At 42.6% G+C, this 14,618-nt stretch overlaps 1 protein-coding gene across 4 annotated transcripts in view; it reads left to right on the forward strand.

The window, feature by feature from the left end:
* The window catches only part of EPHA4 (EPH receptor A4), a 149,587-nt gene that overhangs the window by 96,627 nt on the left and 38,342 nt on the right, over positions 1–14,618 (forward strand). Inside the window, exon 6 of one of the 4 annotated variants that reach the window (XM_049615828.1) lies at positions 575–1,397. The exons of the other annotated variants lie outside the window; for them this stretch is intronic. Within the exon in view, the coding sequence (XP_049471785.1) occupies positions 575–747 (173 nt within the window). The 3' untranslated portion in view covers positions 748–1,397. Of the gene's footprint in view, positions 1–574; positions 1,398–14,618 lie in introns of those variants that run through there. 4 annotated transcript variants of the gene reach the window in all.

Raw genomic sequence — 14,618 nt, forward strand, 5'->3', positions numbered from 1 at the left:
TTTTAAAAAAGGTGTTGGTACAGTTGACCCTCAGACACTGCAAGGGTGAAGGACATCAACCCCTATACTGTCAAACGTCCACATACAACTTTTGACTCCCCAGAAGTTGACTACTAATAGCCTACTGGTGGCCAGAAGCCTTCCAATAACATAAACAAGCGATTAACACTTATTTTGTCTGTTATGTATCTTACATGCTATACTCTTACGATAAAGTAAGCTAGGGAAAAGTAAATGTTATTAAGGAATTCATAAGGAAGGGAAGATACATTTATAGGACAGTCTTGTATGGAAAACAATCCACATGTAAGTGAACCTTCTCAGTTCAAACCCATGCTGTTCAACAGTCAACTGGATTCCCTCTAAGAAAATGAAAGTTTTATTTACACCCAAGACTGAGGACACCTTTTTTCCCCACTCCCATCCCTTCACTCTTACATAAATGTCCATATTCACATACACGTGTGTGTGTGTGTGTGTGTGTGTGTGTGTGTGTGTGTGAAGGGAAATCCATTCTCCGGCATTCACCCTAAACACTTGACGTCCTCATTCTGATTCGTTTTTCATTTCTCAGTGCTGTGCTTATTACTTCGAACACGAACACTGCCTTTGCACCCTCTGGAGAAGCCATCAAGAGATTTGAAAAATAAGTGCCTGGCTGAGATGAGAAATGAACAGCGCAGGACTAGCCAAGGTTTTAGGTGGGCTTCTACATTGATGAGGTATCACTCCAACTGGCTCAATTAATGACTACCTCCTCCGAGGAGCTAGGAGAGACCCTAGAGTCTAGTTTGCATTGAACATTAATAAAAAGATCCAGAGAAACTTTATCAAACCTCCCATTAGCCCCCTACTAATATCTTTAAAGGGTTTTTTCCTTTAAACACCAGGAAAACCAAGAGCTGTGCTGCAGGACTAATCTTGCATGGAAAGATCTTAAATCTACAGGGACTCATTAAAATGTGTGTCCAGATTACCCCCGCCGTACAGAGCCTTCTCCGCACATCAGTGTCTGCATGCTGTTTTCACGTGGGTGTACAGCAAGAGAGTATTCCAGATGTTGTCTTCAGGTGAAGACTTGGGAAGATTTTCTTTTTCTTTCTTTCTTTTTTTAGGTTTTACATTTTAATCTGTCAAGATAAGCAAGCCTTAACGCTATCCATCAGTGTTAAAAATAGCTTTAAAAAAAATTCATTTATTTTGAGAGAGAGACAGAGAGAGCACAAGTGGGGAAGGGGCAGAGTGAGAGAATCCCGAGCAGGCTCTGCATTGCCAGCACCAAGCCCGAAGTGGGGCTCAAACCCATGAAGCTGTGAGATCGTGACCCAGGCCGAAACCGAGAGTCAGACGCTTAACTGTCTGAGCCACCCGGGCGCCCTAAAAATAGCTCTTTTTAAAAAGGTCTTCCCTCAGCATCCACCTTTTGCGCCCAACACACACAGGCGTACTTCTTCCTCCTTGGCCTGTGCCGGAAGAATGAAAAAGATTCCATGGGCTGCCCCAGAACCACAGTGACAGAAAAGAGAGGTGTGTCACACATCAGTGTGGCCACTTCCCTAGGGACCACCCTGGCTTCGTTGGAAAATGTCACTAATGATTGGATCTCACGTGTGAAGACTGGTACCCAGAGCGCTGTGGGAATTTGGCTGATCGGTCAGCAAAATGGCCATCAATACAGGCACAGAACTGAAGAAACAGAACCTTGCATTAAATTCCTTCTTCCTCTATTCTGATAAGTTGGTCAGCTCGTGCTAAAGGAACTCTTTGTGGCTCTCCTGAACCATCTGGGGTTTTTTTTGGTTTTTGTTTTTGTGTTTTTGTGTTTTTGTTTTTTGTTTTTGTTTTTGTTTTTGTTTTTGTTTTTGTTTTTTAATTACAAGGCACGAGGACTACCTTTCTAAAACCCAATCTACCCAAAATATCTTCTGGGCAAATGACAATGATTTGAAATATCTGTTTTATTTTGTGATCCCTCTTGGAAGGAGAGGGAGAGGAAGGAAGGAGAGGGTGGGCCACTTCTTTTTGCCTGGCATCTTCCAAATGATAAGCTCTGTGTATGAATTTCTCAGGCAGTGTGATGCTCCCTGTCAAAAAAAAAAAAAAAAGCCTCTTTAATGAAGGCTCTGGGGTGGATGATTTTTAAAAACTTCTTATCTAGGAACCTTTTGAAGGTGATGTGTGCATCCCAACAAGACAAAAATGTGACTGCGACTTCTCAGTGGGTATTAAATAGGGACTGCCACCAATGAGCTCACTTGGGTGAGATCCATCGATTAGCACAAGCACTGAATGGGGCAAGCTCACGATGGCTCCCCGGAGGGTTGCTATTTTCTAGATAACATACTGCAAGCCGTCAATCTGCCTCTTGAATCAACCCTAATTTATTTTTTTAGCATACTGAGGGTGTATTTTGAGCATAGAAAGTGTCCAGGTGGGCAGAGAGCACAGCTTCTTCCACATTCCTGCATCAAAGCCAGAGGCACACATACAAACAGGCTAGAGATTTTGAATATGCAACTAGCTGAAAGCTTATTCAAGTGTTCCCTCCACTTTCCAAGATGATCAACGACCATTTTTTTTTTTCCATCTGAAAAATTGAGATGATCTGAAGAGTTGTTGGTGTAGCCCTTATTTGCACGGAAACTCACTGAATCCTACAGGGCTCTAGCAGAGCCCGATTTGGGGAATCTTCCCAGGAGGACGCTTTAGGAGACTTGAGAATTCGCGAAACTAACATCAGCTCGTTTCTCCCCATTTTAACATCGGGGTGGTGATTATCATTACAGTATGTAATTGGGATTCTTGTTGCTTTGTTTTCCACCGAAAGCAGGGAGTACAAACATGGCAGAATAGCAGCCTGTGAAAATTAGTGTCATAGAACTTAAAAAGCATAAATTGTGTTCGCAGCCCTCATCGCAGACACCAATGGCGAGTAGCCATCTAATTCAGGTGTGGCTCGAAGAGGCTGGTGACATATTTAAAGAATCTTTGTGTAATATAAGAGGGTATTGTCTGGGGAAGAATGACAGACGAGAAGCCCTTTAAATCTCACTGTAAACTCTTCAAGAGTATAACCTTCATTGTACGCGTGCTTCGGATGATGGCTTTTTCTCTTTCTCTCCATCCTCTCTCTTCCCTTCCTGTTTCAGAAGGACATGAAATAGTTTCGGGAAAGTGCCTGTAGTGTGCTGGTGCCCTGCTCCACTGTCTTTCTTGGAGACCATGCTGTGGGACTCTTTCTAGGTGATGTGTTGTTCTAATGAGGTCCCTTTGGGATTTACAGATTGACTCCTGGGTGGGGCCAGTAATACTGAATTTCACACCTCAGCAAGTTCTGTTAAAGAGGGGTCCCGGTGAGATGCTGTGAAACCTCCTAGTTAAAAAAGAAAAAGAGAAGAAAGAAAACAAAATTCAAGCCCTGAAACAATGAGAGATTTCCTAATTCATTCTTTGTTATTCTTTAAGACCACAAAAGTTATCTTGAATTCTCAGACACAGATCCAGTTGGAGACATCTATTGGCCTTAATCACATTTTAAAATTTAATAGGTCCGCTGTTTCAGCTTTGGTCTTATAATGCCTGTAGGAGTTTAAACTATCTGGCACATACAATTTAGTTTCTGGCTGATACCCCAATATTAAAAAAAAACATTAATTCTATGGTTGCAAATTCCCAAGCTTAAAATTCCTTCTCATAAATTATGCTCCTTTCTCTAACCTCGATCATAGCTTTTATGACAATTGCCAAAAAGATAGGGTTTCAAATATGAGGGCTGTAAGAATATCATTTCGTGGCCCTAGTTTTGAGAGCATAGCATGTGGTGACCATTTGTGTATGAAGCATTTTCCAAATGTGCTGGTTGTAATTTAACCCAAAGGTCTCTGTCGCTTCTCTCCACTTACCAGTCACTTTGTGCTTGTCTCTGTAGCGACCGAGAAACTGGGCAGGAAAGATCTGGCTACAAGGAAACAAAGCTTTCCCTAAGTAGTACTAAAAACCAGCTCCTCAGCATTCATTCTATGGCTTATGGATATTGGCCCCTGAATATTTGATTTCCCTGTATTCAGACCTTTCCCAGACTTCCGTGTATGAAGCCAACTGGGAATAAAATGGAGAGTCAGGGTTGGATTTCTTCCCGTTTCTCTCTCCCTCCCTCCCTCTCAATCTCTGTCTCTCAGTCTCTCTCTCTCTGTCTCTTCCACCTGCAACACTCTACTTTATCATCCATGGCCATCATTTCTCATCATTTAGCCCTCGTTGTTTAAGCCAAGCAACATTTGGACTTGGAAAAATTCCAAGTAGCACAGAACACATAGGTTCGCGACCAAAATTATATTGAAATGTACCCTCTGCCTATCTATTCTACCCTGTCAGTGATAATCTGTAGCTTATAATTTCATGCTCCACTTTATTCTTTGTCAAATATTTTTCATCTGTGTGTGTGTGTGTGTGTGTTTGTGTGTGTGTGTGTTTGTTCCTGCTCTGTCCATGTGTTTTGAACTGCAATTAGAGAAAAGGACATTGAGTTATTACCCAGTAGTTTTGGATTTTAAAATGACCATGGTTGGTGAGGATGCTTACTATTTAAGGAGCTAATATCCTCAATTTTAGGTTACCATAGCTTGCTTTTTTTTTTTTTTTTTTTTTTAGCAGCTCATGTGGTCTTTTTAAATGACCATTAGGAAAAATAGGTATCCTATTCCAATTGTATATGTGCTGGGGAATTGGATGGCTCAGGAGATGACTAATGGGACTCTAGACCTTTCTGTCTTTAGGTCACCTCCTTGAATCTGGACTACATCATAAGTGGTCCAAGTCCTGACCATCTGGCAGCCATTGAGTGGCTGTGGTAATGAAATTGGTCTCAGTCCAGGTCTTAGTCGACAGGTGTTCACATCGTAAGTGACACTAATTGACTTCCTACTCTTTCAATTTGGAAGACGGTGGACTGTCACTGAGCCGGTGATGGGGAAGGAGTTATTCATGATATATTCAGAGTCCAGTGAAAGCCAAGGAATTCAGGGCCTTGAGCTGGCACCAACCTGGCACCTCACAAATATTGTACTTGTCTCTTATGGGTTCCATTAGCCTCAGAAATTAAAAAAAAAAAGTAGCAATCTAATTTCAAAAGATTTACAATAACTCAGAATGGCTAATGCTGCTTTTCTGTAGGTCTAGGAACCTCGTGTGTTGAGGTTTTTCTCTTCCTCTTGTATTATGGTGATTGGATGCCTCCTATGAAGATTCCATGTAAGGAAGAAAGAAAGAAAATTGCATTCTGGGCCTCTATGATAATATCAGGCAGACTCTTTGTTTCTATTCTTTCAATTTTTTCTTTGTTTTGGGGTTGATCACCAGGTCACCCAGTCGGAACACATGCTATGGAGAATGTGGTAAGTCTGTCTTCAACGCTCTTGTGAAATGAAGACCAAGGTGGAGAAGTAACTTTGAGACCTTTTATTAACAATAAATTTCAGTACACAGGGTTCCGAGGCTTCATCCAGCACATACTCTTTCCATTGTTCCAGGTGTCTGAGTCCAGAATAAGCTACCGTTTGTTCACTCTCACTCGGGGCCTTGACCTGAGGGTAATTTGGCCTGACTTGGAGGCCAGGTATTATTCGTATTATTAGGAGCACTAGCATGACTAGTAGCGATGCTAATTAGTACTGGTAGTACTAGGAGTAGTAAAATTTTATTCCCTGAAGTTTATCGAATAACTCTTTTTTTTTTTTTTTTTTTTTTTTTTTTAACTACACACATTATTTGGATGTCCCCGTAGCAAGGGGCAAAGAAAGCCACACTCTTGAATCAGTTATCGCACTTACAAAGTCAAGATGACAACAGTCACAGTGGATCTGTTTATTGAAACAGACGACTCTTTTAGCGGAATGATCAATGTCTTACCTCTTTCTGAAAGGCTTTCCAGGGGTAGGAAATCATCGGGCATCTGATATAAAGTAATGAACAAGGCCTTCTATTGGTCAGTTTCTGGAGCAGGCTTTTAAGCATGTCTGCCTGTAAATGTAGAAACCTGAGTGTGGAAAGTAAAAGGCGAGAGCAAAAGATTTACTGGGCGCATCTATCTTCCTGGCTTTTAGAGTCTTTGTGATTAATACATCTTTAATAGGGGACTGATCTAGATGCTTCGCATGTCAGAAAGCTAAATGTTACAGCATTGTCTCCTTGGTTCCAAACACAGCAGGACGATTAGCAGCTGTCTGAGTAACAAAGACAACCTGAAGCCCACAGCACAGCTTTTATTTTCCAGATTTGGAAGGCTCGAAGCTCTCCAAGAGCCGAGTTGACAGCTCGAGGAACAGAAGCCTCGATTCAGAGCAGCTAACCCTTTGCTACTCTCTATGCTGTATTTCTGCTCAGCAGAACAGAACCTTTCCTTTCCACCATCCTCCGGATTCCAGAATAAGTTTGGCAGACGTTGTTGGGCATGGAGGGGCTCACGTTGCCCAAGGCTCGTCCTCCTGTCTCATCAAGACACATCCAGACTCATTGCAACTAAGAGCTTTTCCTTGATACTTTTCAACGTCCTGAGAAGCAGTGAGAAGGTTCATCTTCCTAGCGGCATTCAGAGAAAACAAAATATCGAATTTTTTACTCTTGCTAAACTTTGCCCATTCCCTTATCTTAAAACGGTTGCCTTGCTCAGGCAAATTCTTACAAATTGCCTTCCAGTAGAAAGACTTGTTTTTCTATTTGCCTCAAACTGGCATTCGTACTTAACAGGAAATACACACTGAATCCTGCCATGTTTCTGTTGGCAAATGTTGGGCTACCCTTATTGGAACCTGCCAACAAGTTTCTTAGTAAGCAAATAGAAAGTAAAACAAGCCGCTGTCAGAGGAAACAGAATACACACTTGAACTACAGCAGAGACACTCGGTGCCCCTAAGCCATCCCGTTATTCTGGGGGATACGTGCCTTGGTTCCAAGTTGAGCTTTTACTCACTTGTGATTCTACAGCTGATGGTATGGCTATACAGGTAGTAATGCTAATTTAAGATGGTAATTTTTATTTTATTTTATTTTTTATGTTTTTAATGTTTATTTCCTTTTGAGGGGGGGAGAGAACGCGAGCAGGAGAGGGGAAGACAGAGAGGGAGACACAGAATCCGAAGCAGCCTCCAGGCTCTAAGCTGTCAGCGCAGGGCCCGACCCGGGGCTCGAACTTGGGAACCAAAAGATCAGGCGCCCCTAAGATAATAATTTTTAAAAAGTAAGGGGTGCCTGGGTGGCTCAGTCGGTTAGGCATCCGACTTCAGCTCAGGTCATGATCCCGTGGTTTGTGAGTTCCAGGCTCACGTCGGGCTCTGTGCTGACAGCTGATCTTCTGTCTCCCTCTCTCTCTGCCCCTCGTGCACGTGCAGGCAGGCTTTCTCTCTCCCTCTCTCTCTCTCTCTCTCAAAAATAAATAAACCTTAAAAAATAGTAAAACAAGCATTTAATTAATACATTTTCTTTACTATAGAAATCAGGGATTGCTGTACGGCTCAAATATGAAACAGAACGATTAACTCGTTACAAAAGTCCTAAGTTGCAAAAACTTAGATCTTTCATGACACCTTTAGACCTTTACCCCAAAGATTAACTAAACATTTTGGATGGGTCTAGTATTAATTTTCGTATTTCATCCCTAATACCCTTAGTTAACGCTTTTCTTTGTCTTTTATAGCCTTTTGATTATGAAATATACACACATACAAAAGAGTGGATGAGACATAAACATATAGTCAATGAACTATCCCAAAGCGAACACCTGTGCCGCCATAAACCAGGGCAAAGAATAGAACATCACCAACCTTCCACAGGCTTGCCCCGTACTCCCTCCACCTTCCCTAGCTTCACATACTGTTGTTTTATTGTGCAATTGAATTTTTCCATTTTAGACAATTCTTCCCTTAGCCCTCTAAGTAGTTCTCTTATGAGGTGATCCATCTGTAAAAGCTTTAAGCTTTGTCTAGACACAGAGGTCATGTCTAAATTACCTCTGGATTTCTGGCAAGCAGGAATGCACATAGGTGGCCCTGTACCTGACTGACGTAGAGCAGACCTAAGATTTGCTCTGTTGCTGACGCTGCTGCAGGAGAGCAAGCCATTTAACGTTCAGATCTCTCATTTCTTACCAGTGCAAGGAGGGGAGAGACCAGAGGCCTTTTGTGGCTCAGGGATTGAAAACTGTGGGCTCCGGGACCAGACTTGTGAATTCACCGTTTATATGCTGTCACTCGGGGCAAGCTCTTCAAACCCTCTGTGCCTTCGTTTCCTGATCTGTAAAGGAGAACAATAATAATACCTGCCTCATAGGGTTTTCGTGAGGGTGATAGGATTAACTTATTCAAGGCCTTTGAGACAGTGCTGGGCACGTAGTAGTTACTCAATAAATGCTCACTTGTTGAGCGTGTGTTTACAGGCGCGTGATACGGTAGGAGGACTGTATGCTTTTGAGGCAGGCACTCTTGGGCTTAAAAATTTCATTTTATAGCGCTGGTCCGATCACCGAACTTCCATGTATTACCTAAGTTTGCAGATATGCATTCAAAGGGGATAATTATAAGCGCTTCAGAGGAGATGCAAGGATGAAGCGATGTTACCGTTGTGCCCAAGGGCCTCACCGAGGAGACCAGTATTTGCTCATTTGCCCATTCTTCTCTGTTTTCCTCCAATTCACGTGGCCCAAGCCACGCCAGCTGGTCACTAGGCAACGGAGAGGAACCCTTTTCTGCAAAGAAAACTCAACCAAGCCATCTGGAGAACACCACTGTCTTTCCCCGTTTAACGTTAAGACGAGCTCAGCGGAATCTTTGAGCCCAGGAATGTGGGACTCTGCTGAATCCACTCACGGGTAAAAGACCCGTGGCCGATCGTGTCCCTGCAAACCTGCATCTTCTATTCCGGGCAGGGCCGATCTCAGGGCGCGCTCGCCAGAGGAGTGCGTCGATATCTGCTCACGGTGCATGCTCATAGGTGCATCCCCAAGAGGGGACCTGAAGGCCATTCAGGCAGCTTTAGACCACCGCTTAATCTTCTGTAGCCAGAATACACTACACTTTAGTTAGTTATTATATGAAAACGGTATTCGAAAAATGCCTTTTTTTTCTTTTTGCCAAATGGCTACACTTTACCTGAATGAATATCTGCTGTAACCCCAAATGTCAGTGAGTAGGTTAACTGACATTTAAAATTATTTCTTAGGGGCGCCTGGGTGGCTCTGTCGGTTAAGCGTCCGACTTCGGCTCAGGTCATGATCTCCCGGTCCCTGAGTTTGGGCCCCGCGTCGGGCTCTGTGCTGACAGCTCGCAGCCTGGAGCCTGCTTTTCGATTCTGTGTCTCCCTCTCTCTCTGACCCTCCCCCATTCATGCTCTGTCCCTGTCTCAACAATAAATAAACATTAAAATTATTTCTTGCCCAAGTTACATCCAGCGGGTGGTGATGAGGGAGGGGTTGGTGGGAGAGCTTTGAAGACGGACGTGGGCATCAACATCCAGCGGGCAGACTGTAAGTTAGAGAGGATGGAGGGACCCAAAGACGCGGGCCTAGAAGAGAAATAGTCACTTAAACCCACATTCCCTTGCTGAAATTCAGTCACATGAACCATCTGACATGTAAGGGAAATGTAGTCCCTGTCTGAGCAGCTCCATCCCAGAACAGTTATTTATTCTTTTTTTAAAAGTTTTTGAAGTTTATTTATTTTGAGAGACAGGGAGAGTGAGCAGGGGAAGGAGAGAGAGAGAGAGAGGGAGGGAGGGAGGGAGAGAGAATCCCAACCAGGCACTATCAGTGCAGAGCCTGATGCAGGGGTTGAACTCACGAACCGTGAAATCATGACCTGAGCTGAAACCAAGAGTCGGACGCTTAACTGACTGAGCCCCCCAGGCGCCCCCAGAAACAGTTATTTAGGGGAGGGGGGCTCTCATCTTTTGGGCAGTTAGCCACAGAGGTTAATCCCAACACCTTCACCTTTCTTCTGCAGATACTTAACACGAAAGGGAAGAATATCACATTCCATCATTTAAAATATGGTTAATAGCTCCCTATAAAAGGTTTTTCTAAGATCACCTGCCACCCATTCCTCTGGAAAACTAAGTAAAGTAAGAGTCTGAGCTTAATGTTTTGTAAAGTCTTACTCTTGGATCACTTAGTGAAAGCACCAGGAGTCTCCCAAAATGAGATTCTGAAAATCGTTGTAAGCATGGGTCTGTTGTATCTTTTGGTAAGTGTTATGGTGCCCTGCTTTACTTTATACAGTATTTGTTTAAAATAGACTCTTTGTACTGACCTCGGAAAGAAATCACCTTCTGGAAAAAAAATGCACCCCTCATATATTTTAAGTGTATGCTTAGTTAATATTAATACATCCATATTTAAAGATAAATGAGCTTCATTTAATCCAGAGTCTTCTAAAGGCTTCAATCGAGAATTTGGTTCTAGATCTTTTGTTGAATAGGAAAATAATTCAGTATCGATTTTGGAATCATCAACTTTTTCGGTACCTTTTTTCTTTTTAATTTCTTTGATATTTATTTATTTCTGAGACAGAGAGAGACAGAGCATGAGCGGGGGAGGCGCAGAGAGAGAGGGAGACACAGAATCCGAAGCAGGCTCCAGGCTCTGAGCTGTTAGCACAGAGCCCGACGCGGGGCTCGAACTCACAAACCATGAGATCGTGACCTGAAACGAAGTCGGTCGCTCAACCGACTGAGCCACCCAGGCGCCCCTCGGTACCTTTTAAAAAAAAAAACAATTTTACAGATTTATTTCTTGACTATGATAGAATGTGCTTAGGTGCTTATTAATGGCACAGCAGCTAAAAGCTGTGGGGTGCAGAGTGGCGTTCTTACATTGGTGATGTATCGAGGAGGGTGGACAGGAATGCAGTCTTAATGACTTTTACCTAAAAAATAACGGAGGGCTAACCCAGCTGGTTGAGTGTATTGCAAACGAAATCATGTGTATATGAAAACACTGCGGGTGCCTGGGTGGCTCAGGACCATTCCATTCTTGCATGATCTCAAGTTCCTGAGCTCGAGCCCCACATAGGGCTGTGCGCTGAGGGCACTGGATTCTGAGTCTCCTCTCTGCTCCTCCCCGGCTTGTGCTCTCTCTCTCTCTCTATCTCTTTCAAAGGAAATGAATAAACTTAAAAAAAATAAAATAAAATGAAACACGGCACACCGCAGTGATAATAGTAAAAAAACAAAAACAAAAACAAAATCACAGTGTTGTTCAATGCCATTGGTCGTACAAAGCTCAGAGGAGAAATCCTTCCCTCCCTTTGGTGGGATGTGAAGAAAGCAATTAATATTAGCACGAGAGTTCTTAGCATTGCTGTGACGACAAAACCCTTAATCACAAGGATATCATTAGTGTTCTGGAGCATTTAATTTTGATGCCTGACAGCGTTTTAAAATGCACAAACCTTTGATAAAGAGCAAATCAGAGCTGCAGTGTTGAAATGAGAAAGAAAGGGGGGAACAAAAACCACCTTAAGCTCCAAGTAATTAAATTTAAATCTGCCATTTGCATTAAGCAGAGATATGTATAAACTTCGGGTTTATTTTTCCTATCCGTGAAAGACCCCTTGAGTAAACATCATCCCTTTACATTCAGATCCTGGGGAGGGGGAACCCTGCTGTGGTTAAGAAGTCCTTTTCCCTCTAAGCACTGGGCATTGTTGTACCACTGACATCCTTGGCTTTTGGTTTCTTGACTTTCATAAAAGGCTGTTTTCACTCTTCCTTGCCTGCAGGCTGGAGACCTTTCACTGCATCTGTTTATTTCCTGCCTTCCTCCCTCCGCCCTCCTAATTTGGGCCAGTAGTGAAATGCAGTCGATCTGTTTCAGTGCTTTCACCCTCCCCCCCCCCCCCCACTCCAAGTCCTCAGAACTGTTTTTAATTCATCGCTCCTGATACTGGACCCAAGCAAACAGTTTGATGGCGCGCGGTGATTCACAGCAACTCCTTCCTGCCTTTCTTTGCTCCTTATCTTTTTTTTTTTTCTCCTCTCCATCCTATTTGGGTGTCAGAAGTACCAAACTGCTGCAGTAAAATGACTTGTAGGTGTTTAATGGCAAGTCATTGAGGAAGCGAATAAAAGAAAATTGTAGCATTCGCGTCGGTGGGGAGCAAGGAGAACTGCTGAGCTTTGAACCAAAGAAAGTTAAATTTACTATTTGCTTAAAAGGAGCCTCCTCTGTTTGACATCAAAGCATCTCCTGTAATTCTTCCTTGTGAAATGTACCACCATTAGAGAGTCATGATAGAGCCCCCGAATCTGTGCTGTTTCTGTCTATCAAAAACACACAAGGAGATAAAACCCACATGTGCTTTCTGCGTGCATGGGGCCAGGTCTCCCACCAAGTGTAACCACAGGTACATAGCAAATGGGGATTCTATTCAGAAAGCATTCTCAGTTTCCCAGGGATATGTGGAATTCTGAATACAGAATTATTTGAAGGGGGGGTGATAATTTATGTTGGCTTTCTAGTAGAAAGCTCAGATCATTCAACCTTCAGGCTTTGGTGAGTTTTTTTTTTTTTTCTTTCATCCTCAATGGTTTTTGGTCCATCTTTAAAAAAATGATATTTTACTACCATTTTACTTGTTTTCCATTTTACTTGTTTTCAATGAGTGTGCGGAAAGATATCTGTTCCACATGCTTAATGTTGCTGCCCTTAACTTGATTACATAGGGTTCTGTACTCTATTACCCTGACACTTCATCAGTGATGTCCTTTTGGTGGGATTTCGGGGATCCACGTAGTACCTAATGGCTTCTTCTGGCAAGGATGGACTTTGTTTACATTAGCGCATCTTTGGAGATAACTCTGGTCTTACAAAACAAGAGAGATGCTTAGGGCCCTTTCTGGATTCAGGATTATGACTTGGTGGGAGAGATTTCACCACCACGGTACCTTTGTGGTTAGGAGAACTATTTACATACCCTCCGGATATAGAGGTGAAATCCAGAGAGGACTGTCAACACCTCCGTCAACCAAAAGAACAAATCCCTCAAAATGCTGTCTGTAACAGGTGCAGTGAAAACTAGTTTTAATGTCAACTCACATTTGAATGACATTTTACAACCTGTGTGCTTGAAAGAAGTTCAGAAGCATCTCGTATCTCTTAGAAAACAGAGACCCCATTTATAATTAGAATTGTCCTTTGCTTTAGTCCTAATTGTCAATAGCTTAGTTAACTTAAATAGCAGAACCAGACCCACAAAAGGTCGTCTGAAACAGGTGCAGATAAAAAGTTGTTTTAGGAATGACTTACTTCTGGTACTTTATATTTAGAAAACATTTCAGTGTCTACAAAGATTTTTTTAAGCTCTGTTTTCACATTTAGTTCACTTTTATTCGTTTGACAAATTTATAGAGCACTCACTGTGTGCCAGACACGGTCTTGAATAGTTTGGATATATATATGAACAAGGGAAAGCTCTACTTTTGTGGAGTGTACATTCTCGTAACTCACATGCTTGTATCTGAGAGGAAGGTGGCTCAGAAATGGGAGAATGGAGTGAAGGAAGTTTGAGCGACTTGCCCAAGACGGCAGCTGGTAAATTTCAAACCCAGAATTTTGCCCCCAATCCTTCTAGAAGTCATTGGTCTTCCCACCAAATTAGTAAAGCAAAGAATACTTGTAAGTATATGAATCAAATATATTTTCATCTTTATCTCATTTCACATGTCCTAGATGAGCCCTCCGTGCTCACAGAGTCAGAGTGCTAAGTGTTTTCTTGAAATTTCCAGTCATATTTGGAGCAGGTACACCTCTATTCAGCCATCTTTCACCTTTCTGCCTCTTGTTTGTCCCTCCGAATCTTGACCATGTTTCACCAACCTTACTCCAAATCCTTCCAGAGTTCTTTCTGCAATTTGCAATGCCCTCCTGCCTACTCTGGCTTCTCATCTCAGCCACTATCTTTATTTAGCCAGATAATGCTTAACTGTCTAAACATAAATGCCTCCTTAGCTCTTTGGATTTTAAGTTCTTCGAGCAGAGGCTTAAAGGGCATTTGTCGAATGACTGAACGGTTATGTCAGCGCGATTTGTAAACGAAAAGGAAAGGAAATAGAGAATATGGTTTGGATTAAAAACTACTGAATACCCTTGAGATTAATAGGATGTGGTCTCAGATGACAGACAGCATCTCAGGACAGGAAAGTGGACATCTGTCGGTCATTGGAAATACTGCTCCTAACACTTGAAAATTAAGGACTTAATTGAATTAAGTCACAAACCTTTCTTTCAAACTACCCCAGAGTAGTTCTTGCCTTTGTGATGTTCACATCCATCAGTCATCTTTCTCAACCATGTTACTGTTGATTAGCATGACCAGCTGTCCTAGTTGTGTGTTATTCCAAAATTCTAGCCACGGAAGAATTCTTCCTCATGTCCGGGGGCACAAAACTTTCCTTAAAGCAAACATCTGTTTTAAGAGGGAAGTCTGTGGGTAGGTAGGACTGCTTCCAACCTAAGACGTGTCTTTTTCTTCAACTGAGGATACTTTCATCAGCCTTCCGCTTCCTCCCGACTTTTCCTCTGACTCTTCAGCAGGTGTATTGCGTGTCTAAAGCCACAGTGGGATAAGGAAGCG

This window comes from Panthera uncia (assembly GCF_023721935.1).
Source record: "Panthera uncia isolate 11264 chromosome C1 unlocalized genomic scaffold, Puncia_PCG_1.0 HiC_scaffold_3, whole genome shotgun sequence".
In the NCBI taxonomy this organism is placed as follows: Eukaryota; Metazoa; Chordata; class Mammalia; order Carnivora; family Felidae; genus Panthera; species Panthera uncia.